We start from the raw sequence: 26219 nt of genomic DNA on the forward strand, positions 1-26219 counted from the left end.
ACCCTAGTTATGTACATTTGTATTTTAAAAGTGCCAGTCACAAAAGGCATCAAGTGTTTTGAAATTAGTGCTATCCCACACACAACACACACGCACACACACACACACAACATGCACACACACTTTTATGAAAACAATTCAGTAAACCAGGTGCACACCCACGGCCGGCTGTTCGCACATGCCTAGTTTAAAAAGTTTTCTCATGTTTTATGCATATGTCAAGGGTCATGCAATCAGCAGTAGTCATTTGCAAGCTAGACCCTCTGTTTCCGTGGTAACATGTAGCACCAAAATGTCCACAATTACCAGTATGAATATCCATGATTTAAGTGTGTACTATTCAATGTTTACAGTGTCATAGTCCTAAGAACAGCTTTTGTAACAAATCCGATTGTGTTAGTAGATAGTACATAAATATGGTAGCTAGTTTGTGCACTTTGTGAGAAAAGTATCAAACTTCAGTGGCACATAGTTTGTACTCTCAATGACATTTATTTTTGGATATAGTGCCATCACAGAGTTGATCTTTGGTGACCTTTATAACCATTTTTACATTGAAAATTCATCATTTTTGCCTTAATCTTCCTGAGGCATTATTTTACACCATTAGAACACAGTTTCAAATTAAAGGACTTTTTGAAAGGCATCTAACATCTTTAATTTAGACCATGTTTTACTAGTGTAAAATGCCTTAGGAAGATAAAGACAGAATTTTCAGTACAAAAATGGCTGCAAAAGATCACTAAAGGTCAAATCTGAATGTCATTGGAAGATATGGAAGGTTTCATGCTTTTCTCACAAATAACACAACTTTCACACTATGTATGTAGCTCTACTCTGTGTGTGTGGATAGATGGATTTATGTTTTATGGTTCATAAAACTACTTATACCTTTTGTCGGCTTTTGAACTAAATATGCTATGAATTTAAGGAAGCGATAAACAACCCACGTACCTTTTGACCATTATTAGAATACGGAAATGTAATTTGGGGACCCCATTATGTATTAGATCAACGCAAACTTGAGGGTGTGCAACAGCATGCTACTAAACTAGTACCATCTTTAAGAGACAAGTCTTACATAGATCGACTGACATCAATGAATTTACCATCTCTTTTATACAGGCACAGACGTGGTGACTTAATATTTCTATTCAAGATGTTGAATGGTTACTTCAATCTAGATCACTCCAACTTTTTTACTTTCTCCCATGCACAATACACAAACTAGAGGTCATGCATATAAATTACTTAAGCCCCCTGCCCACCATTCATGTCGGGTCAACCATTTTGGTACTAGAGTAATTAACGACTGGAACAATCTTACAAGTAATATTGTTGGAAATTCTTCATTAAATAATTTTAAATCAGCTATAGATAATTACTTTTATGATTTTAGATTTATAGTTAATGTAATAATTCATAGCTAGTTAATTTTTGCTATCTAATTTATGTATGTGTATGTATGTAATTGAATGGGTGTACAGACTTCTAAGCCTCAACCCAAATCACATCATAATCATAATGAATTTCACGATTGTAGCAGCAGTATAGATACTGTTGATTTAATGTTGTATTTTGTTAATTTCTTTTTATTTGAGTGTAGCTGTAATGCTGTTTTTATTTGTTGTTGTTTTTTGTTACCCTTGCCATGCCCACTTGTGGGGCTTATATTGCCCTATTTGTGGTAGCATGTGTCCGAGGATATAACTATACTGTTAGCTACTGTGTTTTTCATCAATAAAACTGATGGTTTTCTCTCTCGTTTGCCGGAACATTCCGTCCGCGCCGTGAATTATTCGGCCGTGGCAGTTTTTCTGCCACCAGCAGCTTACGGATTGGTCACAACCACTCATAAGAAGTCACTGTGACAATATAGTGAAGCAAGGTTTGAGCTTCATCTTATGCATAACACGGAACTTGTATCGCGGACGGAACTGTTCAAACGAAAATGAAATTGTGGGATTCTCCCGTTACCAAGTCTAAGGGAAGTTACCCTAAACTAATCAGTTTAATGATAAATGCGGTCAGAAATACTGCATAATTATATTGATGAACCTGGAAAAGATTGCCTAGTTAAGTGACCGCTTTTTCTAAGGAGTTTAGTGCCGAAAACTATCGGGTGAGTGAATATGTTTATAAAGCAGTTGTTTTGTGTTGTATCAATATAATTAATGTTTCCTATAGCCATAGATCGCACGAAGAATATACGATCTATGGTTTAGAGTGTTTTCAATGTGTGTAAAATGCGGAATTCCGCTAAAATTATTTACCTGCCCATTTAATTCTCGTGCTGACCTTTCTGCTGCACGAGAACGTAAGCAGGAGAAGCCAGAATATCTGCAAATTATTGCTGAGCTTGACCGCTTGGGTTTTGTTAGTCATTACCACACAGTTGAAATTGGTTGCCTTGGCCATTACCTTACAGAGACAGTAACATCTATGAAAAGAGTTTCAAATCTGAGTTTTTCCAAGACGAAAGCATTGCTTGATAGAGCAGCTGCTGTGGCTATAACTTCCTCTCAGAGAATCTTTTATGCACGTAGTAATCCAACCTGGACACTTTAAGTTAAGTTTTGTAGTTAATTATTTTTGTATGTATCCTTGCCATGCCTACGCGGATCTTATCTTTGTAGTCGCATGTGTCCGAGGCTCTGTATGTAATTTTGTCATTTCATCATTATTCTGATGGTTAAAAATAAAATAAAGGAAATTTACCTTGTAGTCAGGCACACGCCCGACATGCGGCTATTGCATCATAATTGGCATTACTACGCATACTTGTAGTATCCGTGTTAAGCGGACATGTTTTGCGCCAGAGAACACGAGGAAGAATAGCATGTTTTTTCGCTTCAGAATCATCAGTGAAGTGTTAGCAAATGATTGTCTGATGGATCAACAGTGACACTAACATGAATTGATCTAAAAGTAAGTGTTAGAGTAACTCACCTAAAATCGGACGGGCTCCAAAATCGGACGTAATTACTCGAGCTACAACAGGAATTTTTGAACAACTTATATGTCTTTAGATAGTTCAAGGCTGTGGGACTTTGGGCACCAAGTATCAGCTTTCTCGACTTCTTTGTCTGGTGACAGCAGCCCTGCAAAGTCATTTCCGGAAAAAACAGTCGATTCACGGACACTCACCGTCTACATATCAGACTTGCATTCAATCAACAGTTTTCTACCTTAAAGTAGTAGAGTAACTCATCTACTTTCTAAATATCCCTGGTTTATTAAATCAAATCCTTTTAATCACGAATTACAAATCAAATAAAATGAGACGTAACTGGAGTAATAATCGCACTATGAATTTAAGTATACGGAAGTAAATGGTGTTTGTAAAAGTATACGGTGGACATTTCCCGTATACGTATCTCAAACAACGTATACTTTATCAAGTTTCCGTATACTTAAATTTATGGTGCGATTATTACTCCAGTGACGTCTCATTTTATTTGATTTGTAATTCGTGATTAAAAGGATTTGATTTAATAAACCAGGGATATTTAGAAATTAGATGAGTTACTCTACTACTTCAAGGTAGAAAACTGTTGATTGAATGCAAGTCTGATATGTAGACGGTGAGTGTCCGTGAATCGACTGTTTTTTCCGATTATACGTATTAATTGGAAATGACTTTGCAGGGCTGCTGCCACCAGACAAAGAAGCCGAGAAAGCTGATACTTGGTGCCCAAAGTCCCACAGCCTTGAACTATCTAAAGACATATAAGTTGTTCAAAAATTCCTGTTGTAGCTCGAGTAATTGCGTCCGATTTTGAAGCCCGTCCGATATTAGGTGAGTTCCTCTATTTAAGGCAACAAGTGTGAACGCACTTTTTACTTGTAGGCAACATGCGTTCGTGCCTTGTTTTCTCGAGTGACAGGGTATGCTGGTAGTTAGTATTGTAATTGTAAGCTGCTTATGTAGGGGACAATGTTACCAGCTGGAATCACAAGGCGTTACAAGCTGCTGATGATGGCGTGCCTAGCGTAATGCACTTGTCAATTTCATGCCCCACCCCCCCACCCCCGGGGAGGGTGGGGGAATACAGGGGATTTGACAAATCGTGGTGTCCAATTCCCCACTACTGGGGAAAAATCGGCTGTCAAATCCCCACCATGTCCCCACCCCTATAGTAGGGGATTTGACGACACCTCAAGGATGACTAAGCGCATATTTCATGCATGCGACTAGTAATAAGCCTGCTCTGTAGCTAGTAAAATTAGCTATAGCAAGCGCGATTTTATAGTTTAGAAATGCAACTACCGAAAATCGGTCCGTCCCGGGACAACTGTCAATTGCCCCAGTGGTGGGGACAAGAAGCAATGTCAAATCCCCACCTGGGGTGTGGGGACGCCCGGGGGTGGGGGGGGTGGGGCATGAAATTGACAAGTGCATCACCTATCCAAGAGCGACCTGGTTACGGCACCGAGAACATGAGGTTTTGAATGGTGTAGCACACTTTTAGTACTAACTTAAATTCTATGTACACTGTGTACTAATACTAAACATAGAGTTGTGAGTTATAAGCTGAAGTTTGTTCAACGTGGTTTCCAGTGCGCTACTGTGAAAAATGGAGAACTAGTTTCAATTTAAGCGCTTCATAAAGAACTACGCATAGTTATAAAATGGTATAGGCTAGAAGAATTCTGTTTGGTTTGTGTTGAAGAGAAAGAGAAGCACTTCCAACGTAAGTAGCATATGGATTCATTTTATACATTATATGAGTATAAGCAACAATACAAAAAATGCATGTTGTATGGCTTCAAATAGCCACGAGCACCCTTAACAAAAGCATTTAGTTTAAAACTTCTGAACTGAACTGTTCTGCATGCTATAATTATTATAATTTAATAGTGTGAGTCTTATCAGGGCACCTGCCACCCAGTGCACAGTACTGACCCCTGAACCTAGACCCTGTACTTATGTTGTATGTCGTCTTAACAAAATAAGACATCTCTCTTCTTTGCTATAAATATATCACAACATTCCAATTCAAAGAATTTTAAATTTTAAAAATTGCCTGATTTCTGTCACATTTGGCCATGTAAGTAACCTTTTAAACCATTTTCATTGTAATTTCAACTTCTATCTATCAGTGGTATCAAATGATTGAAGTAGCCAAGTAGTTTTATAAATCATAAATCTATCCACCCATGTACATAATTGGATTTGTTGTAAAAGCTGTTATTAGCACAGTAACATTGAAAAGTGCACACTTATCATGACAATGGACATGATTCATATTAAGGGGAACTTTTGGTGATATCTGTTTCCATGGAAACATACTGGAAGGCTAGTATCTATGTATCAATCATGGGAATATGTATAGCCTGGTGCCGCCCACCCTTCACAAAAATTATGGGTCTGGTGAAATGGTACTAAATCATTTCTAATGTTCAAAATTCAGCAGTAGCCAATTAATTCATGTCAGTGAAACAAATTTCCTTGGCAATGCAATACTTTTGTTCAAATTGAAAAGACGATCACAGGGCCACCCACAGGGGGGGGAGGGGGGCAATTTTCCCCGGGCCCCAGCCTGAAAGGGGCCCCAGGAGGCCCCACGAAGGGCCCCTTGAATACCTGTTTAAAAGATCAATATACTCTAATAGAGCAGTCAGATCTAGATACTCTAATAGAGCAGTCACAGTATTCTTCAAAGGAGCAGTGTAGCAAGCTTATAAATACAGAAATATGGTTGGTGAGGGGTAGCTATTGTCATTGTCATCACGTAATGACCTTTTTTTGTCTTGTCTTCAACTTACAGCTTGGATGAATTTGTGATTCAGAATGCATGGAAACCTTCTTGACCCTGGGGCCCCACTTTAACTCTTTGCCCTGGGCCCCTTAATTCTCTGGACGACCCTGGGTGATCATCTACAATTATATATGCTGTCTAATTGAATTCCTTTTGAAATGATATGGGATCTGTATTTTTACCAGTCCCTTACTTTTTGTAAAGGGGTGGACTAGGGAATATGTAGTAGGTTTACAATGCAGGTTGTAGGAAACACTGTAACAGTCCATTTTAGGGGCAGATCCAGGAGGTTTCTGTGGTTTCCAGAAACTGGTCAAGTATATTCAGACAATTAAAAAATTGTATTTTAAAAGTGCCAGTCACAAAAGTATTTTTAAATTTATTTTAAAATTTGTTTTGTATTTTTAAAAAAAAAAAACTATTTTGAACGTGCCAGTCACAAAAGGCAACATTTTGAAATTAGTGCTATCCCACACATTTACACACACACACACACACACACACATACGCACACGCACACACACACACACACTTTTATGAAAAAACGTTTGTAGTGAACCAAAACTAAAACAATATACCGCATACAGATGGACGCACACACGTGATCTCTTTCATGCAACAATGTAATAGGCACATGTGAGATCTTTTGTATGATTAACGAGACTTGTAAATTTGAGTGTTGCCGTTGTACTCTTAGTACTATCAATCATTGTTGAATCAGATAAAAATGTTACAAAATTCAGTAAACCAGGCACACACCCACAGCTGGCTGTTCGCACACACCTAGTTTAAAAAGTTTTCTCAATTTTTATGCATACATCAAGGGTCATGCAATCAGTAGTAGTCATTCGCAAGCTAGACCATGTTTCCATGGTAACATATGGCACCAAAATGTCCACAAGTATCAGTATGAATGTCTATGATTAGGGACCCGCCGATTATGCTGGCATAATTATGAGCATAATAGGTACCTGAAAGCATTGAGCATAATGCTAGCATAATAGGTAGAATATTTTGTAACAGTATGAATTCTTGCTTATAAAAATAAGTATCACAGAAAGATCGATATACTCTAATAGAACAGTCAGTAACTCTAATAGAGCAATCACATAGCTGACTGTTCTATTAGAGTATATCGATCTTTTCTGTGATATGCATTTTGACAAGTAAGTTTGTGCTTCAGGTACTTATTATTTATCCATAAACTGGAAATTATTAGCAGAGCATGAGAACTGAGGCATAAATAGTTGGGCATAATAGGTAAGTATTGAGCATAAATGTAAGCATAATAGGTAAAATTATGAGCAGTGCAGCATAGCATAATAGGTAAAATTATGAACATAATCGGCGGGTCCCTATCTATGATTTAAGTGTGTACTATTTAATGTTTATAGTGTTATAGTGCTAAGAACAACTTATGTAACAAATTGTGTTAGTAGATAGTACATAAATATGATAGTTTGTGCACTTTGTGAGAAAAGTATCAAACTTCAGTGGCACATAGTTTGTACTCTCAATGACATTTATTTTTGGATATAGTGCCATCACAGAGTTGACTTTTGGTGACTTTTATGACCATTTTTACATTAAAAATTCATCATTTTTGTCTTAATCTTCCAGAGGCACCATTAGAACATAGTTTCAAATTAAAAGTCTTGTTGAAAGATGTCTAACATCTTTAATTTGGACCATGTTTTACTAGTGTAAAATGCCTTAGGAAGATAAAGACAGAATTTTCAATACAAAAATGGGTGCAAAAGATCACTAAAGGTCAAATCTGAATGTCATTGGAAGATATGGAAAGTTTCATGCTTTTCTCACAAATAACACAACTTTCACACCATGTATGTATGTAGCTCTACTGTGTGTGTGGACAAATGGATTTATGTTTTATGGTTCATAAAACTACTTATACCTTTTGAACTAAATAGGCTATGAATTTTAAACAAAAATCACCTTGTTCTTATTAATTTGATAATAAAATTCAATTTTTTGATGAAAATGGTCACCACAAAGTCACTTTTCTCCTAATAGTAAGTTATAAAGCAAATTTATTTCTGTGCTAGAAACTATTTACAATGTTTGTTTGCACATTTTTGTTGCAATTAGGTAAAGGTTAAAGCCATAAAATGACTGGACATGTGTCCACGTGTGCATGCATGCGTGTGTCTGTGTCTGTGTGTACTCCACAGCGTCAAGTCTGACAGTAGCTCATGAAGTTTTCTGATCTCATTTCTAACAGTAAGCCAGTGCACATTTAATGGATCCAGACGAAGAAGAAGAGCTTTTGAGTGAATCTCGTAAGAGGAGGAAGCTAGCATGGGCTCCACCGTGTTGGTACATCAGCTGTCTCCCATGTATTAAAGCACGATATGTGCTCACTGTCATGCTATCAGTGGGATTTGGCATCATGTACGCACTTCGAGTTAACCTGAGTGTAGCCATTGTACAGATGACTGCCAAGCACCCCCATCATCATCAAAGGTATAGTAAATGTTAATCTATATGCCATAATTAATTTTCTCACTTTAGAAGTTTTGATTGGTCAGATTCTGAGGAAGGTAATCAACAAACTTACAACACAGATCAAGGAGATGGCACTCCAATATATCCTGTACTCTGATCTTTGTCAGTGAAAATGAAAGTCAAAAGTCATGCAAGAAATTTGCAGTAGGTCAAAAGACAAGTTTCGTTTGTAAAGTGTAAACCACAATTGATACTTTTAGAAATACAACACAACCATAATTTAACAAAAAATATATATACAACTGTTTGGCCAACAGTCAAGCACGGATTTTAGCATATGTCAAGGGTCAAGGGCTTAGTTTTCAACTTTGACTGAGGATGAGGATTGGAGTACAGGGTATATTGGAGTGTCACCCCTACACCCTTCATTAATTATCAATAATCTGCCTGAATCTAAGGAGGACAAGGTTCCTCTTGTGATCAACACCTCACAATATAGACTCATCGTCAAGTAGGGGAACAAACTTTAGACCAGGCAAAGCTAGCTGATTTGCAATTTGCATGTATGTTTTTGTCCAAGGCTTTTTGAAAATGCATGCAGGCAGGTTGACATGATCATGTGTGTGTATGTATAAATTTCATTGTGAAATACATGGTCATTGTTTAGCTACACATTGGTGCATCATTATTCTTGCAATACTTAGCTGACTAATTATAAGATAATTGCCAATGGGGATATCAGTCCAATCTACTGAGAAGCTAATTAAGTTGCAGGTTGATTGGAGAGAACATTACATATGTTCTGACAAACACTATTTGCGTGTGGTTCTCTTGTGCAAGCTCCCCAGTATAGTAATCTCTACAATGTATCACCTACACCTAAATTACTCGCATATGGCCAGTGATCAGTGTGGCCATGTACATGCCAAAGCTGCGCATGCCAGAATTAATTGTTAGAATAACACCCTATAATGTGCTGATTGTCATGTAGTCTACAGCCACATTTTAAATTGAGCAGTCACAATATAGTCAGGTGTAGCAATATAGAATTACCCATGAAGTTTATAAATTAGCATTCATACACAAGCTTTGTCAGTATTAGATTTGGTATAATATTATTGAAGGTGTTGGCACAGTAAATTCAGACCCCCATAAGAAGTCGAGTATATATAGTTCAGTTTGGCAGTGACCCATGCAGCAGACTATTTTAGTTGTAGCATCTCCTTTAACTGGTATCATAATCTTGTGTTTTATAAATTCCTGCTGTTTTACAGGTTGGGTTTTGGCTAGTTTCTTCTATGGCTACATATTCACTCAACTTCCCGGAGGATGGATGGCTACTAAATTTGGTGGCAAATATGTGTTTGGTATTGGTGTACTGGTGACATCATTACTTACCCTAATCACACCACAAATGGCCTACCTCAGTCTCTGGGCACTAGTTGCTTGTCGATTTGTAATAGGTATATTTGAGGTGAGGTGTTTTTGTGACATTCTCTTAATTACATGCTAAAAATCCATAGGGAGTGACATTTCCAGCATTGAATGCAATGCTTGGGAAATGGGCACCACCACTGGAGAGAAGTGTGATGGCAACTATAGTAATTACAGGTGTTATACTGTGTCTGCCAAGAATAGTATTAATTACTGATTTTAAAATTTTGCTTTCAAAAATTTCTATGTACTTGAGTCTGCAGAATTTGTGCATGTGCAAATTATTTCATACTTGGATATAGCCAGAATAGCTAGGCAAGTATAAATGGTGATGATAACAAAATTCATTTGTTCAGGTCCTGATGTTGGTAACATCATTGCTTTTCCACTGTCTGGAATGCTATGTGACACTATGGGATGGCCATGGGTATTCTATTTATTTGGTGAGTGTTAATTGAACTGGCAGAATTAAGTCTTTATAAGTATCTTTGCTTCACATTTAATGTGCTACTGTAGGTTCTGTTGGAGTTGTTTGGTTTGTGGCCTGGCTCTTTCTAGGATTTGATACTCCTGCCAGCCATCCACGAATTTCTCCACAAGAACAGCAGTATATAGAGTCAACCATTGAAACAGAATTGATACAGAAAAAGAGCACTCTTTCAAAGGTGACTTGAATTTTGGTTGTGTCTGCTAGTTTAACTGGATTCTATGCAGGACTTGCTACCACCCTGGACAGCAATTTTCATGTCACGACCATTTTGGGGTATTCTATTCTGCCACTTCAGCACAACATGGGGCTTCTACACTATTCTTGTCTGCTTGCCAACTTTCCTTGACCAAACACTCTGTCTTGACATTGCAAAGGTAATACAGTCAAACCTTTCTAATCTGATGCTCAATGAGAGATATAAATTTTGCTGGTTGCTTGTTGGTCACCTCTGTAATCTGACATTGTACAATATCTACAATTATGCAGTAAATTACAGGTAATATGGATCACACAATGTTTTTAACATGTATTTTAGAATTTGCAAGTATCATTGCTTTTTTTCTATTGTTGTCAACCAATTAAATGCTTTGGTTGCTTAAAAATTATTTTCTGTGATTGTTTAAATGCTGCTATTATTCTCTATCAGTCGAAAACAATGTCTAGGGAACATTGGACTGGGATTACGGAGTACAGAGAGGTGAGATTACAGAGGTTGTTTTCTATACAACAGTGTTGGGAAGTGACATTTTGGTTGGATTAGAGAGGTTCGACTGTAGTAATGTAATATGTTATACATACCACACACATGCAGAAAGATACAAGGAAGTAGTACATAGTATAGATTGTTTGTATAAGGATGTCAATGTTATTACATCCAGAATGGGTTCTACTCAGCAATACCATATGTGAGCCTTACGATAGTGACATTTTTCTGGGGACTAGTGACAGATCTGTTGAGGAAACGTAAACTAGTCACCACAACTGTGATCAGGAAGATTAATAGTACAGTAGGTGAGTGAGTTGCTGAGTTAGAAGGAATATTGTGGCAATGGAAAAACAGATATCTAACATGATCAGTTTAACAGCCTTTATTTTGCTGCCAAAGCTAAGTGTTCTTTATTTTGTGCAAATTTTACTGGATGTACTGTAGCTAAAATCAGCGGCGGAGGAAGTAGTTGATATGAGGGGGGCTCCGCTGAGCTGACCCAGACTTATTTCTATAATTTGGTAAGGTGAGACCAAAAAAAAAAAAAAAAAAAAAAAAGGTCACAACCAACTAACAAGAGCTTTCCACCTCACCAGCTACCATTTCTAGCTGATAAACTACATAAAAATCCTTACATAGCTCGCTACACACTGAATACTTTATTAGAGTGACTGCTCTATTAGAGTATCTCGATCTTTATCACGGTTTTCAGCCCCACTCCAAGAAAGATAATTTCGGTGTGATATCTCCCCCTCAGCAGACCGAGGGGGGGCTTTAGCCCCCTAGCCCCCCCCCCTTTCCGCCGCCTATGGCTAAAATTATATATTAAAATTACTATTGTGGTGATATTTACGTGTTGTGTAGAGGTTGTCTTTTTTTGCCACACACAGGCTCATTCCTACCAGCCATGTTTTTACTTTTGTGTGGTTACTATGGAGACTCAACTGGTGTGGCGATAACATTCCTGGCCATCTCTGTTGGGAGTTATGGGTTTGCTGTAGCTGGTGTGACCGTAAACTCTTTGGATATAGCTCCAAAATATGCTGGCATCTTGATGGGCATTGCCAACACGTTGGCCACAGTTCCAGGATTTGTCAGTCCACAACTATCCAAGTATATAGCCAGAGATGTGAGTATGTGTTATGTCCACAAAATACGTATATTTTTATTAGTGCAAATGTTCTCTGGTGAGTACTGCAGCAAATTTTAAATGTATCGTACAACAGTAACTTTGACAGAAAAAAAAAAAGGTCATGTCATTAGCTTCAACTATTAAACTTTGATATTAAACTCCCACATTTAAAGGCACTTATTGAAATAAAGGCTCATACAGATTCATTGAAATACTTGTTCTTCTATGTCGCAGTGGGAATGGAGTGATTTTGGGGACGATATGAAAGTCAAAACAAAAAAATCTTATACTATTCTAATTGAACAATTGGGACAATTACATTCACTACCGGCCTGGTTTAGTTTCTTTTGTTTTTTTTCAGTTTCATGTCAAATCTCTGACTCCCTATATTAATAGGCTTAGCCTTCTCACAGGCCCCTAGTGGAATAACATTTCCAGTAGAATAATCTGTTTACTTCAGCCTGTCCTATACATTACCTAGCTTGGAGTAAATGATTTTATTTTTCTTTAGCCAAGTTTTGAGACATGCAATGACAGCTGTGAAGATCCCACATCCATTGATGTCTACCGACAAGAATGGAGACTTGTGTTCATTATTGCAGCTGAGATCTATGTGTTTGGAGCAATAGCATATTTGTTACTGGGTAGTGGTGAGAAACAATGGTGGGCAGATGGTGTTGAACATGGAGACAACAGAAAAACTGCCCAAATACCTCCATCATCACTATCTTCTGTCACTAACAGTGTTTCATCTACTGACGTCAACAATGATGTCGATAAATAACAAACAGGACTATAAAAAAGCTATAGAAATGTTATATGTACAAAAAACATAAATCATAATAATTATGCTCAATTCTCCACACATCAACAAAACTTTTTCCAAAAAAATTTTGAGATACCCAAACGTTCCTTGGAGACTCTTAAGTAATTATAATAACAACACACTCAGAATGTTTTGTAAACTTCTTGTATGTACAACATGGAATAACAATATATCCTGCTTTGACAATAACATTGTACAATTTTTACATAAGGACAAAATGTGTGTTTTAAAAAAATGCAAACCCCAAAATTGTACATTTGATTTCAAATTAGTTATTCACTTTAGATTTTAACCTGTACCAAAATATCTATCACCAAAATTGCCTGCAGCAAGAAAAAACATGTTGATCCAGTATAATGGGTCAAACGTGTTACCCACCTATCCCAGGAATGATGTGATACTGGTCGTTGACCTTATCATCCAGGGCTGTACTGATCAACTTAACCTTTGGTAAAGTGTAAGCTACTGAGTGAACTCCTGTAGAAGTGCGGACAGTTAACTACACATATTAATCAAAGCACTGCCGTGAGCAAGTGCTATGTATATGAAATATACAGAATGTAAAACCTTTAGTACTATATATTTCATATAACATGAGTAAGCAATGCTTTAAGAACTTCCAAGTTCAAACTGGAGTTCCAGTGAAACATGTGCAGAGCTATTTAAGACTGACCAAACAGCCTTATCAATGGATATGGACATACCTTAAAGACCCTCTGAGTACTTTTCCCTCTGACTCTGGGGTGTTTCTTCTCGATTTTAGGGTTGGGCGCACGTAACTAATCGTCTTCTTCCCATGCAAAGTGCTATAACTACCTCAATATAGCACTGCAGTCACCAATATAGCACTGTGAACTATTCTGTATGGCAAATATACACCATTTTTGCTTTGATCTCAAAAGTTCTTTAATGTATGATATACAAACTCTTAGCATTGGAACGCATTCATGTTTTCACGCATTCATGCCTTCAATCATAATAAATGCAGCAACCACAAAAAAAAATAATGTTACAAATAGTAAGAATTTTAAAGTTGGATTAGCAGGCCTTCATCTAGGAAATAACTAAAGGAGGAATACACTTTTATCAGAGTTGGGGGGGTGGTAGTGTAAGCATGATAATCTACCCTATGTATAGATGAATTACATGAGGAAGTTTGCTTTGTCATGCTTATGAAAGTATATAGTATGCTTGCAGATGTTTGTAATCAATCTATTTAGGTTATCATAGCTAAGAAATTAATATCTAGAGTTGGTAACAATGGCGGATCCAGGATGGGGCATTTGGGGCAAATGCCCCCCCCCCCCCCCCCTTCAAGAAATTGCATACAAGATCGAGATACTCTAATAGAGCAGTCAATTACTCTAATAAAGCAGTCACAATGTTCATGAGGCAGTGTAGCTTACCTATGAAGCTATAAATAGGATTTTATTTTACATAACAGACGTGATATAGTTGGTAAGGATAACTAGCTATTATTGTCGTGACCTTTTTTTTTTTTTTTTTTTTGGTCTTCAACTGGTTTTCAGCAAGTTTTTTTGGTCTTCAACTGTTTTTCAGAAAGGTGCCCCCCCTCTTTCCAAACTCTGGATCCGCCCCTGGGTAAGTTTTGACTGGATCACATTTACACAGGTAACTGATCATCAGATTTTAGAGACTTACACAACAGCAACCTGATCAGATTTCACTGTATATATGTAAGTTATATATTTATACACAAGTATATATGTGACCCTAGCTCCCGGCCTTCAGTTAGTATATTAAATGCCACTTATAATGTTAGGACATCTACGTAATCTGCAGGATACTTGGTTATGGTCCCAAAGTACCCCTTAGCATGTAAAGCAACCTGCATGAAGATCAGGACACATTTACTCAGGAGGACACTTGGTTCATGGTCCCAAGGTGTCCTTAATACACAGGTTTTACTGTACATACATTCACTGTGCAATGTATGCACACAACTGTTTGACTACACTTACTAATTACTATCACCATAAGCGCCCGGCACAAAAGAGCGTTTAACATCTGTTAATAGTCTTTTTTTACTATTACCAGCTTAATGCACAGTGCCTTATAAGGATGGTTGTGAATTGCATTAATGTATTAGCATGGTTTCATTGGTTATTATACTTATAATTAGCTGGTACCTTTGTATCTAAAGTGCAACTCCATAGTGACTTCAGAGCACTTCAAGATGTAGCATTCTTCATCACTGTATCCACCCCATTGGATTTGTTTTGACAAAATCATGCTCAATTGTGAAGATAGGCCTAGGCTCACAATTTTATCAAGAAGCCATAACATACCTTGGTCATTGAAGCCAATAAAAATGTACCACAAATTAGATCCAATTATTGGTTTGTTGAATAAGTAGTGCTGGATACAAAATCACCAAAGGTGTGTTTTACTAGTTAAATGCTCCTTTGGACCTTGCAGTACTTATGGGCTCCTGCCATAACTATAGAGTAGGTTGTAATGCCATGCATAATTTACACGTCCTTCACATGCAAGAACATATAATATTATGTCAAAAGCAAGCAAATGTGTGCATCCAATGATATTCATTGTTTCATTGTATAATTTTTTTATATGTATAGGTTCCTGATTGTATAGGGAGCTATGCTACAAAATATGGTAAACCAGCAGTAGAGTTTGTATGCATGTCATTGGCTATAAGTCTATTATGCACTAGTATATGGAAGCTCTTAATTTTAAACCTTGAAAGAATTCAACATCGTGCCACTAAATACATCTTGAACGATTACACTAGTTGTTACAAACACCGTTTAATAAATCTGAGGCTCCTTCCTTTAATGTACATGTTTGAACTTCAAGACATACTGTTTGCTATAAAATCACCAACTAATCAGTTCAACATTAATAACTACATCACTTTCAACTCTACCAATACTAGATCAGGCTCCAGCAACAAACTCTTGTTACCTCAACATCTTAACAACATATCACGACATTCTTATTTTCATCGTTTACCATCCCTGTGGAATGCCATACCAATTCTAGACCTAAACATGTCAGTTTGTTTGCTGAAATCTAAACTGAAATCATATCTGTGGGACCATTTCCTGAGTACTGCACTCCCCATTACTTGTGTCCATGCTCCAGAAGTCACCAAACTAAACCTCCAACTACCAATTTTAACTACTTATAATCTTAACTATGTAACTATATATGTAATTACTTAAGTAGTTAGTATTAATTGGACGTATTTTATGGCTGTTGGTTGCTACCAACAGACCTTTGGTGGTGTTTTTACACCATAAATCCTGAATAAATAAATAATTCATTCAGACCTTTTATTACGTGTGAAGAAAAATTAGCTGCAGCCAAGATGTGTTTAAAATTTGAGTCCAGTCCAGTGAATAGCAACCCCAGCTCTAAATTAGACATAAAATATATAGCCTCCACTGGAAATCATGATGATGTGTACAGTGCTAGTAGCTCACACATAAGTGCTACATACCTCATGTACTATCTAGAGATTGGACCTGTGAGACTAAAGCCTGTTATGCATATATGCATGTGTCACCTAGTCAGGCTAGTCTCAGACCCTTTTCTTTCTTTTTTTCTACCCCAGCACAAACATGTATCATTGATCATTATTGTTAGACCATAGATAATAGACACCCATAGATATTAGACTACGTACCAGACAAGCCAGTGTTGTATCTACCTTTGGATAACTTTAATGCTACTGGCCTTGGCATATTAAGTCAAAGTTAGGTACTTACTAATTTAAGCTTATGCATTAGATGGCTACATGGTGAATTGTGATGGAGGGGTGAACAATGGTTAGAAACAAATACCACACACACGCACACACCCTTGGCTACTCCACTGACTGTCTGTCCAAATGACCGTGATTTTAGACTAGTTCAGCAATATAAGGAAGCGATAACCAACTCACGTACCTTTTGACCACATGAATTTCACGATTGTAGCAGCAGATACACCGTCAGTTTTCCCAATGCGCGCAATGTATTGTGGGATTCTCCCGTTACCAAGACTATGGGACTAATCAAGTAATGACTAATGCGGTCAGAAATACCGCATAATTATATTGACCGCTTTTTCTAAGGAATTTACGGCCGAAAACCATCGGGTAAGTGAATATGTTTATAAAGCAGTTCTGTATTGTATCAATATAATTTATGTTTCCTTTAGCCATGGATCGCACGGAGAATATACGATCTGTGGTTTAGCGTGTTTTTGAGCCTTTTATGCCTTTCAATTGAATCTGACTCAATTAACTCGTTTTCTAATAGATTGGGATGGGGCATGAAATTGACAAGTGCATCAGTGTATGTGGGAGCGTTAACGATGTTCTGGGGTAGATTATTCCATAGTTTAATCACTGAAGGGAAGAAGGAAAATTTAAAACTGTCCACTCTGCAGGGTGGGTAGATCGAGATCAGTTAGCATTGTGGAAACACTGGAGAATCTAGAAAAGTCTTTATAACACATTCTTGTGGCAGATCTCTGTACAGCTTCTTAGATTGATTAATGTTAACACGTGTGTGGGTCCCAGACTGAGGAAGCATACTCCATAATAGGGCGAACCATTGCTTTATAAATATTACATTTAACTGTGGGAGGGCATTGATAAAGATTACGATGTAAGAATGCATTAATTCTGGTGGCTTTACTAGCAACTTGTTTTGTGTGTTCATTCCATTGTAAATTGTACGTATGCTCTGGAGCTGTAATGTTTCACAGCTCCCTGGGATAATATCAGTGTAAGCTGCCTATCCCAGTAACAAATCAATCAATCAATGTGTATAAAATGCGGAATTCCGCTAAAATTAGCTATAACCAGGCGCACGCCCGCAGCTGGTCTTGCGGTGCGTGCGCCTGGTAAGCTGTCATTTTTTAGTCTGGCAGCGCCCACCCCTTCGCTTTTAGAGTAAGAGTCTGGTGACTGTAGTATATGGTACTTGTGCTACTACCACTATAAGAGCCAATCAAATAGCAGTATCCAGTTTAAATAAGTATTTGTGATGTAAAACGTGTAGCCTGCCATGAATAACACAATAACCATGGCGACCGAATTCGGAATAGTAGGCAATCACGCAACTACGGCAAACAGCTACACAAAAAATGGTAAAATTAACTCTACTACTACAATTACACTACTGCTACTACTAAGGGTAAAGGAGATTGTCATCATCAGACCCCTGCAGAGCGAGGATCATTCTAGCATTGTTAGTCCATAAGGCAACAGATAGTTGCTGGAGGAGATTTTTCTTGCTAACTTGGGAGGAACACCAGGTAGTTCGGTCAGCAATGATGTTCAAAGATCGCAAAGCAAATGGAGTCCAGACTCCAAAAGTTTCCACTACTAAGGGAATAAAATCTGCTCCCACCTTCACTACAGCTGCCAGATGTTTCTCATCCTTGGCCAACTCTCCAGCTGCAGCAACCACCCCAGCACAATAAGTAGATGAGCAAATATAAGCAGGCTGAGTAGTACTGCATATGGAGACATCAAAATAGGCAGAACTACCATGCTGGAAGTCAGGATGGAAGATATCACTCGGGTGTGAGCCATTGTTATAGGAAGCACGCTGCTCCTTAAGAACACCAGGGTGATCTTGTGATAGAGCATTATAAAGGATGTCGAACAGGGAATCATGACAACAGATTCTCATTGGACCATGAGAACAGCCTAACAAATGATCACCAAAGCAATCTATAGGTGAGAGGCAAGTACACAGTGGAGAATAAGGAAATAAAGCAACTCCTAGCCACAGACGTAGGCCCACAACAAATTCAGGTCCAGGGATGGCTAATCCAAGACAGACTCGAGGAATAGCCTACCTACAGAAGCAGAGAAGCTGATTCAGAATAGTTGGAAGCAGCTGATACTCTCCGAGTGAGACTCCAAGATACACATGCTGTAAAGACTTATGTTGAGAAGTATGAAGTTTTGTGCTTTCTTCGCCAAGTTACAACAGTCTGAACAGGTAATTTATTACATCACACGCAATTTGAAACCACATTTGAATTCCGGTCGCACAAGTACCGTATACTACGGTCACTAGACCCTTACTCTATGCGAAGGGGCGGGCGCTGCCAGACTAATCATTTTTATGAAAGATAGGACAACCTTTAACAAAAGCATTTAGTTTCTAGCACAGAAAACTTTGTTTCTGCCTAAACTGAACTTTTCTGCATGCCATATTTATTATTTTTGTATTGTAATTTAATAGTGTAAATCTTGCTAGGGCTCCTGTACTGTCCACCCAGTGCACAGTACCCCTGAGTCTAGACTCCTGTACTTATGTATGTTGTATATTGTCTTAACAAAATAAGACATCTCTCTCCTTTGCTATAAACATATCAAAATATTCCAATTCAAAATATTGTTAAATAAAATTTTTGCCTGATTTCTGTCACATTTGGCCATGCAAGTGACCTTTTAAAGCCATTTCATTGTATTCTCTCTATCAATGGTATCAAATTAATGATGTAGCCAATTAGTTTTATAAATCATAAATCCATCCGCCCATGTACATAATTGGATTTTTTTGTAAAAGCTGTTTTTAGCACTATAACATTGAAACGTGCACACTTATCATGGCAATGGACTAAGGGGACTTTTTTGGTGCTATCTGTTTCCATGAAAACATACTGGAAGGCTGGTATCTATGTATCAATCATGGGAATATGTATAACCTGGTGCCACCAACCCCTTCACAAAAAATAAGGGTCTGGTGAAATGGTACTAAATCATTTCTAATGTTCAAAATTCAGCAGTAGCCAATTAATTCGTGCCAATGATACAAATCACCTTGGCAATGCAATACTTTTGTTCAAATTGAAGGGCAATCATCTGCAATTATGTATGCTGTCTAATTAAATTCCTTTTGAAATGATATGGGATCTATATTTCACCAGACCCTTACTTTTTGTAAAGGGGCGGGTGGCACCAGACTAGAGAATATGTAGCAAGTTTACAATACAGGCTGTAGGAAACACTGTAACAGTCCATTTTAGGGGCAGATCCAGGGGGTTTCTGTGGTTTCCAGAAACTGCTCAAGTATATTCAGACAATTAAAATATTGATCTGCAAAGGTATCAAGGGTTTACCCTAATAGAACAGTTATGTACATTTGTATTTTAAAAGTGCCAGTCACAAAAGGCATCAAGTGTTTTGAAACTAGTGCTATCCCACACACACACACACACACACACACACACATGCACGCACACATACACGCACACACAACACGCACTTTTATGAAATAAATTCAGTAAACCAGGTGCACACCCACAGCCGGCTGTTCGCACATGCCTAGTTTAAAAAGTTTTCTCATGTTTTATGCATATGTCAAGGGACATGCAATCAGCAGTAGTCATTTGCAAGCTAGACCCTCTGTTTCTGTGGTAACATATAGCACCAAAATGTCCACAATTATCAGTATGAGTATCCATGATTTAAGTGTGTACTATTCAATGTTTATAGTGTCATAGTTCTAAGAACAGCTTTTGTACCAAATCCGATTGTGTTAGTAGATAGTACATAAATATGATAGTTTGTGCACTTTGTGAGAAAAGTATCAAACTTCAGTGGCACATAGTTTGTACTCTCAATGACATATATTTTTGGATATAGTGCCATCACAGAGTTGATCTTTGGTGACCTTTATGACCATTTTTACATTGAAAATTCATCATTTTTGCCTTAATCTTCCTGAGGCATTATTTTACACCATTAGAACACAGTTTCAAATTAAAGGACTTTTTGAAAGGCATCTAACATCTTTAATTTAGACCATGTTTTACCAGTGTAAAATGCCTTAGGAAGATAAAGACAGAATTTTCAGTACAAAAATGGCTGCAAAAGATCACTAAAGGTCAAATCTGAATGTTATTGGAAGATATGGAAGGTTTCATGCTTTTCTCACAAATAACACAACTTTCACACTATGTGTGTAGCTCTACTGTGTGTGTGTGGATAGATGGATTTATGTTTTGTGGTTCATAAAACTACTTATACCTTTTGAACTAAATATGCTATGAATTTTAAACAAAAATCATGATCACCTTGTTCTTTTAGTGAGACCATTTATTTGATAAATAAAAATTCAAATTTTTGATGAAAATGGCTAAAAATGGTCACCACAAAGCCACTTTCTCCTAATAGGACTTTTGATAAGTTACAAAGTAATTTTTTTTCTGTGCTAGAAACTGTTTAAAATGTTTTTTTTGCACATTTTTGTTGCAATTAGGTAAAGGTTAAACCATAAAATGACTGGACGTGTGTGTGCGCGTACTTGTGTGTGTGTGTGTGTGTGTGTGTGTGTGTGTGTGTGTGTGTGTGTGTGTGTGTGTGTGTGTGTGTGTGTGTGTGTGTGTGTGTGTGTGTGTGACAATGTCAAGTCTGATAGTAGCTCAGAAGTTTTCTGATCTCATTTCTAACAGTAAATCGGTGCACATTTAATGGATCCAGACGAAGAAGAAGAGCTTTTGAGTGAATCTCGTAAGAGGAGGAAGCTAGCATGGGCTCCACCGTGTTGGTACATCAGCTGTCTCCCATGTATTAAAGCACGATATGTGCTCACTGTCATGCTATCAGTGGGATTTGGCATCATGTACGCACTTCGAGTTAACCTGAGTGTAGCCATTGTACAGATGACTGCCAAGCACCCCCATCATCATCAAAGGTATAGTAAATGTTAATCTATATGCCATAATTAATTTTCTCACTTTAGAAGTTTTGATTGGTCAGATTCTGAGGAAGGTAATCAACAAACTTACAACACAGATCAAGGAGATGGCACTCCAATATATCCTGTACTCTGATCTTTGTCAGTGAAAATGAAAGTCAAAAGTCCTGCAAGAAATTTGCAGTAGGTCAAAAGACAAGTTTCGTTTGTAAAGTGTAAACCACAATTGATACTTTTAGAAATACAACACAACCATAATTTAACAAAAAATATATATACAACTGTTTGGCCAACAGTCAAGCACGGATTTTAGCATATGTCAAGGGTCAAGGGCTTAGTTTTCAACTTTGACTGAGGATGAGGATTGGAGTACAGGGTATATTGGAGTGTCACCCCTACACCCTTCATTAATTATCAATAATCTTCCTGGATCTAAGGAGGACAAGGTTCCTCTTGTGATGAACACCTCACAATGTAGACCCATCGTCAAGTAGGGGAACAAACTTTAGACCAGGCAAAGCTAGCTGATTTGCAATTTGCATGTATGTTTTTGTCCAAGGCTTTTTGAAAATGCATGCAGGCAGGTTGACATGATTGTGTGTGTGTGTGTGTGTGTGTGTGTGTGCGTGCGTGTATGTTGTGTATAAATTTCATTGTGAAATGCATGGTCATGGTTTAGCTACACTTTGGTACATCATTAGTCTTGCAATACTTAGCTGACTAATTATAAATTAATTGCCAATGGGGATATCAGTCCAATCTACTGAGAAGCTAAGTTGCAGGTTGATTGGAGAGAACATTACATATGTTCTGTCAAACACTATTTGTGTGTGGTTCGCTCCCCAGTATAATAATCTCTACAATGTGAGGGGCCTGTCACCTACACTTAAATTACTCACATATGGCCAGTGATCAGTGTGGCCATATACATGCCAAAGCTGCGCATGCCAGAATTAATTGTTAGAATAACACCTTATAATGTGCTGATTGTCATGTAGTCTACAGCCACATTTTAAATTGAGCAGTCACAATATAGTCAGGTGTAGCAATATAGAATTACCCATGAAGTTTATAAATTAGCATTCATACACAAGCTTTGTCAGTATTAGATTTGGTATAATATTATTGAAGGTGTTGGCACAGTAAATTCAGACCTCCATAAGAAGTGGAGTATAGTTCAGTTTGGCAGTGACCCATGCAGCAGACTATTTTAGTTGTAGCATCTCCTTTAACTGGTATCATAATCTTATGTTTTATAAATTCCTGCTGTTTTACAGGTTGGGTTTTGGCTAGTTTCTTCTATGGCTACATATTCACTCAACTTCCCGGAGGATGGATGGCTACTAAATTTGGTGGCAAATATGTGTTTGGTATTGGTGTACTGGTGACATCATTACTTACCCTAATCACACCACAAATGGCCTACCTCAATCTCTGGGCACTAGTTGCTTGTCGATTTGTAATAGGTATATTTGAGATGAGGTGTTTTTGTGACATTCTCTTAATTACATGCTAAAAATCTATAGGGAGTGACATTTCCAGCATTGAATGCAATGCTTGGGAAATGGGCACCACCACTGGAGAGAAGTGTGATGGCAACTATAGTAATTACAGGTATTATACTGTGTCTGCCAAGAATAGTATTAATTACTGATTTTAAAATTTTGCTTTCAAAAATTTCTATGTACTTGAGTCTGCAGAATTTGTGCATGTGCAAATTATTTCATACTTGGATATAGCCAGAATAGCTAGGCAAGTATAAATGGTGATGATAACAAAATTCATTTGTTCAGGTCCTGATGTTGGTAACATCATTGCTTTTCCACTGTCTGGAATGCTATGTGACACTATGGGATGGCCATGGGTATTCTATTTATTTGGTGAGTGTTAATTGAACTGGCAGAATTAAGTCTTTATAAGTATCTTTGCTTCACATTTATTGTGCTATTGTAGGTTCTGTTGGAGTTGTTTGGTTTGTGGCCTGGCTCTTTCTAGGATTTGATACTCCTGCCAGCCATCCACGAATTTCTCCACAAGAACAACAGTATATAGAGTCAACCATTGAAACTGAACTGATGCTGAAAAAGAGCACTCTTTCAAAGGTGACTTAATAAGTTGTAGTTGTGTCTGCTAGTTTAACTGGATTGTATGCAGGACTTGCCACCACCCTGGACAGCGATTTTCACATCACGACCATTTTGGGGTATTCTAGTCTGCCACTTCAGCACAACATGGGGCTTCTACACTATTCTTGTCTGCTTGCCAACTTTCCTTGACCAAACACTCTGTCTTGACATTGCAAAGGTAATACAGTCAAACCTCTCTAATCCGATGCTCAATGGGAGACATAAATTTTGCTGAGGTTGTTGGTCACCTCTGTAATCTGACATTGTACAATATCTACAATTATGCAGTAAATTACAGGTAAAATGGATCACACAATGTTTTTAACATGAATTTTAGAATTTGCAAGTATCACAGCTTTTTTTTCTATTATTGTCAACCAATTAAATGCCTTGGTTGTTTAAAAATTATTTGCTGTGATTGTTTTAAATGCTGCTATTATTCTCTATCAGTTGAAAACAATGTCTAGGGAATCAAATTTTGCCCGTTGGATTGCGGAGTACAGAGAGGTGAGATTACAGAGGTTGTTTTCTATACAACAGTGTTGGGAAATGACATTTTGGTTGGATTAGAGAAGTTTGACTGTAGCAATGTGATGTGTTATACATACCATGATACCACATACTACACACTTACTGAAAGATACAAGGAAGTACATAGTATAGATTGTTTGTATAAGGATGTCAATGTTATTACATCCAGAATGGGTTCTACTCAGCAATACCATATGTGAGCCTTGCAATAGTGACATTTTTCTGGGGACAAGTGACAGATCTGTTGAGGAAACGTAAACTAGTCACCACAACTGTGATCAGGAAGATTAATAGTACAGTAGGTGAGTGAGTTGCTGTGTTAGAAGGAATATTGTGGCAATGGAAAAACAAATGTCTAGCATAACCAGTTTAACAGCCTATAATTGCTTCTAAGTATTCTATATTTGGTACTAGATATACTGTAGCTAAAATTATATAAAGATACAGTAGTATTAGTATATGTAGCAAAGTCGAGCACTACTTCCTTCCTGTTTACAATGTGAGAACTATTAATCCCGAAGACCACAGCCATCCGTCCTATTACAAATTAATCCGACAACCATAGCAAATGTTACTAGGCAACAGAAATTCAAAAAATAACCACCGCAAAAGACCAATCACACTTAGCAACCATTGCTATGGTCTCAAAATGTTGTTTACTTTAGCAACCCTGTTGCTATGCCATGGGGCATCTATCACTATGGTAACACTAGTTATCAAGTCGGACATTTACTTCTAATAGAAACACACCACACTATTTTAGCCAATCAAATTAGTATTACAGGTTTTGGTCAAGGGACCTTGACAAACAAGTGTAATACTAATGCTATTGGCTATATAATCACTTGACGTATTTCAAAATAATGTCATGGTGCTATTGAGAGTATTTACATTTTGTTTAAAGATTGTTCTCTTTTTTTTTGCCACACACAGGCTCATTCCTACCAGCCATGTTTTTACTTTTGTGTGGTTACTATGGAGACTCAACTGGTGTGGCAATAACATTCCTGGCCATCTCTGTTGGGAGTTATGGATTTGCTGTAGCTGGTGTGACCGTAAACTCTTTGGATATAGCTCCAAAATATGCTGGCATCTTGATGGGCATTGCCAACACGTTGGCCACAGTCCCAGGATTTGTCAGTCCACAACTATCCAAGTATATAGCCAGAGATGTGAGTATGTGTTATGTCCACAAAATACGTATATTTTTATTAGTGCAAATGTTCTCTGGTGAGTACTGCAGCAATTTTTAAATGTATCGTACAACAGTAACTTTGACAGAAAAAAGAAATAAAAGGTCATGTCATTAGCTTCTACTAAACTCCCACATTTAAAGGCACTTATTGAATTAAAGACTCATACAAATTCATTGAAATACTTGTTTTTCTACATCACAGTGGGAATGGAGTGATTTTGGGGACGATATGAAAGTCAAAACAAAAAATCTTATACTATTCTAATTGAACAATTGGGACAATTACATTCACTACCAGCCTGGTTTAGTTTCTTTTGTTTTTTTCAGTTTCATGTCAAATCTCTGACTCCCTATATTAATAGGCTTCTCACAGGCCCCTAGTGGAATAACATTTCCAGTAGAATTACTTCAGCCTGTCCTATACATTACCTAGCTGGGAGTAAATGATTTTATTTTTCTTTAGCCAAGTTTTGAGACATGCAATGACAGCTGTGAAGATCCCACATCCATTGATGTCTACCGACAAGAATGGAGACTTGTGTTCATTATTGCAGCTGAGATCTATGTGTTTGGAGCAATAGCATATTTGTTACTGGGTAGTGGTGAGAAACAATGGTGGGCAGATGGTGTTGAACATGGAGACAACAGAAAAACTGCCCAAATACCTCCATCATCACTATCTTCTGTCACTAACAGTGTTTCATCTACTGACGTCAACAATGATGTCGATAAATAACAAACAGGACTATAAAAAAGCTATAGAAATGTTATATGTACAAAAAACATGAATCATAATAATTATGCTCAATTCTCCACACATCAACAAAACTTTTTCCAAAAAATTTTAAGATACCCAAACGT

General features: G+C 37.5%; 2 protein-coding genes and 1 long non-coding RNA gene across 5 annotated transcripts; 2 read left to right on the forward strand and 1 right to left on the reverse strand.

Moving 5' to 3' along the window:
- Nucleotides 1-1938: 1938 nt before the first annotated feature.
- Nucleotides 1939-13005, forward strand: LOC136249601 (sialin-like). The gene is made up of 11 exons (XM_066041664.1): nt 1939-2122; nt 8005-8246; nt 8295-8323; nt 9503-9702; nt 9752-9839; nt 10019-10105; nt 10179-10327; nt 10377-10526; nt 11031-11163; nt 11749-11987; nt 12502-13005. Exons 2-11 carry the CDS (start codon nt 8023-8025, stop codon nt 12772-12774), a joined length of 1572 nt encoding a protein of 523 aa, XP_065897736.1. The 5' UTR covers nt 1939-2122; nt 8005-8022; the 3' UTR covers nt 12775-13005.
- Nucleotides 12922-16809, reverse strand: LOC136249605 (uncharacterized). Of its 2 annotated transcripts, XR_010698299.1 has the most exons (3): nt 16749-16809; nt 13195-13293; nt 12922-13139 (listed from the first exon to the last, which is right to left on the reverse strand). It is a non-coding gene; the product is annotated as an uncharacterized lncRNA (long non-coding RNA). The 2 variants fall into 2 exon arrangements; XR_010698298.1 differs by lacking the exon at nt 16749-16809 and having other exon boundaries at nt 13195-13438.
- Nucleotides 16810-16822: 13 nt separating this feature from the next.
- Nucleotides 16823-26175, forward strand: LOC136249600 (sialin-like). 2 transcript variants are annotated; one of them, XM_066041662.1, is made up of 11 exons: nt 16823-16939; nt 21262-21503; nt 21552-21580; nt 22784-22981; nt 23031-23120; nt 23300-23386; nt 23460-23608; nt 23661-23810; nt 24333-24465; nt 25097-25335; nt 25822-26175. In XM_066041662.1, the coding sequence occupies exons 2-11, from the start codon at nt 21280-21282 to the stop codon at nt 26092-26094; spliced, it is 1572 nt and encodes a 523-aa protein (XP_065897734.1). In that variant the 5' UTR covers nt 16823-16939; nt 21262-21279; the 3' UTR covers nt 26095-26175. The 2 variants fall into 2 exon arrangements, with proteins under 2 accessions (XP_065897734.1, XP_065897735.1); XM_066041663.1 differs by lacking the exon at nt 16823-16939 and adding an exon at nt 18780-18800.
- Nucleotides 26176-26219: the final 44 nt, after the last annotated feature.

Source organism: Dysidea avara, chromosome 3 (genome assembly GCF_963678975.1).
Source record: "Dysidea avara chromosome 3, odDysAvar1.4, whole genome shotgun sequence".
NCBI lineage: Eukaryota > Metazoa > Porifera > Demospongiae > Dictyoceratida > Dysideidae > Dysidea > Dysidea avara.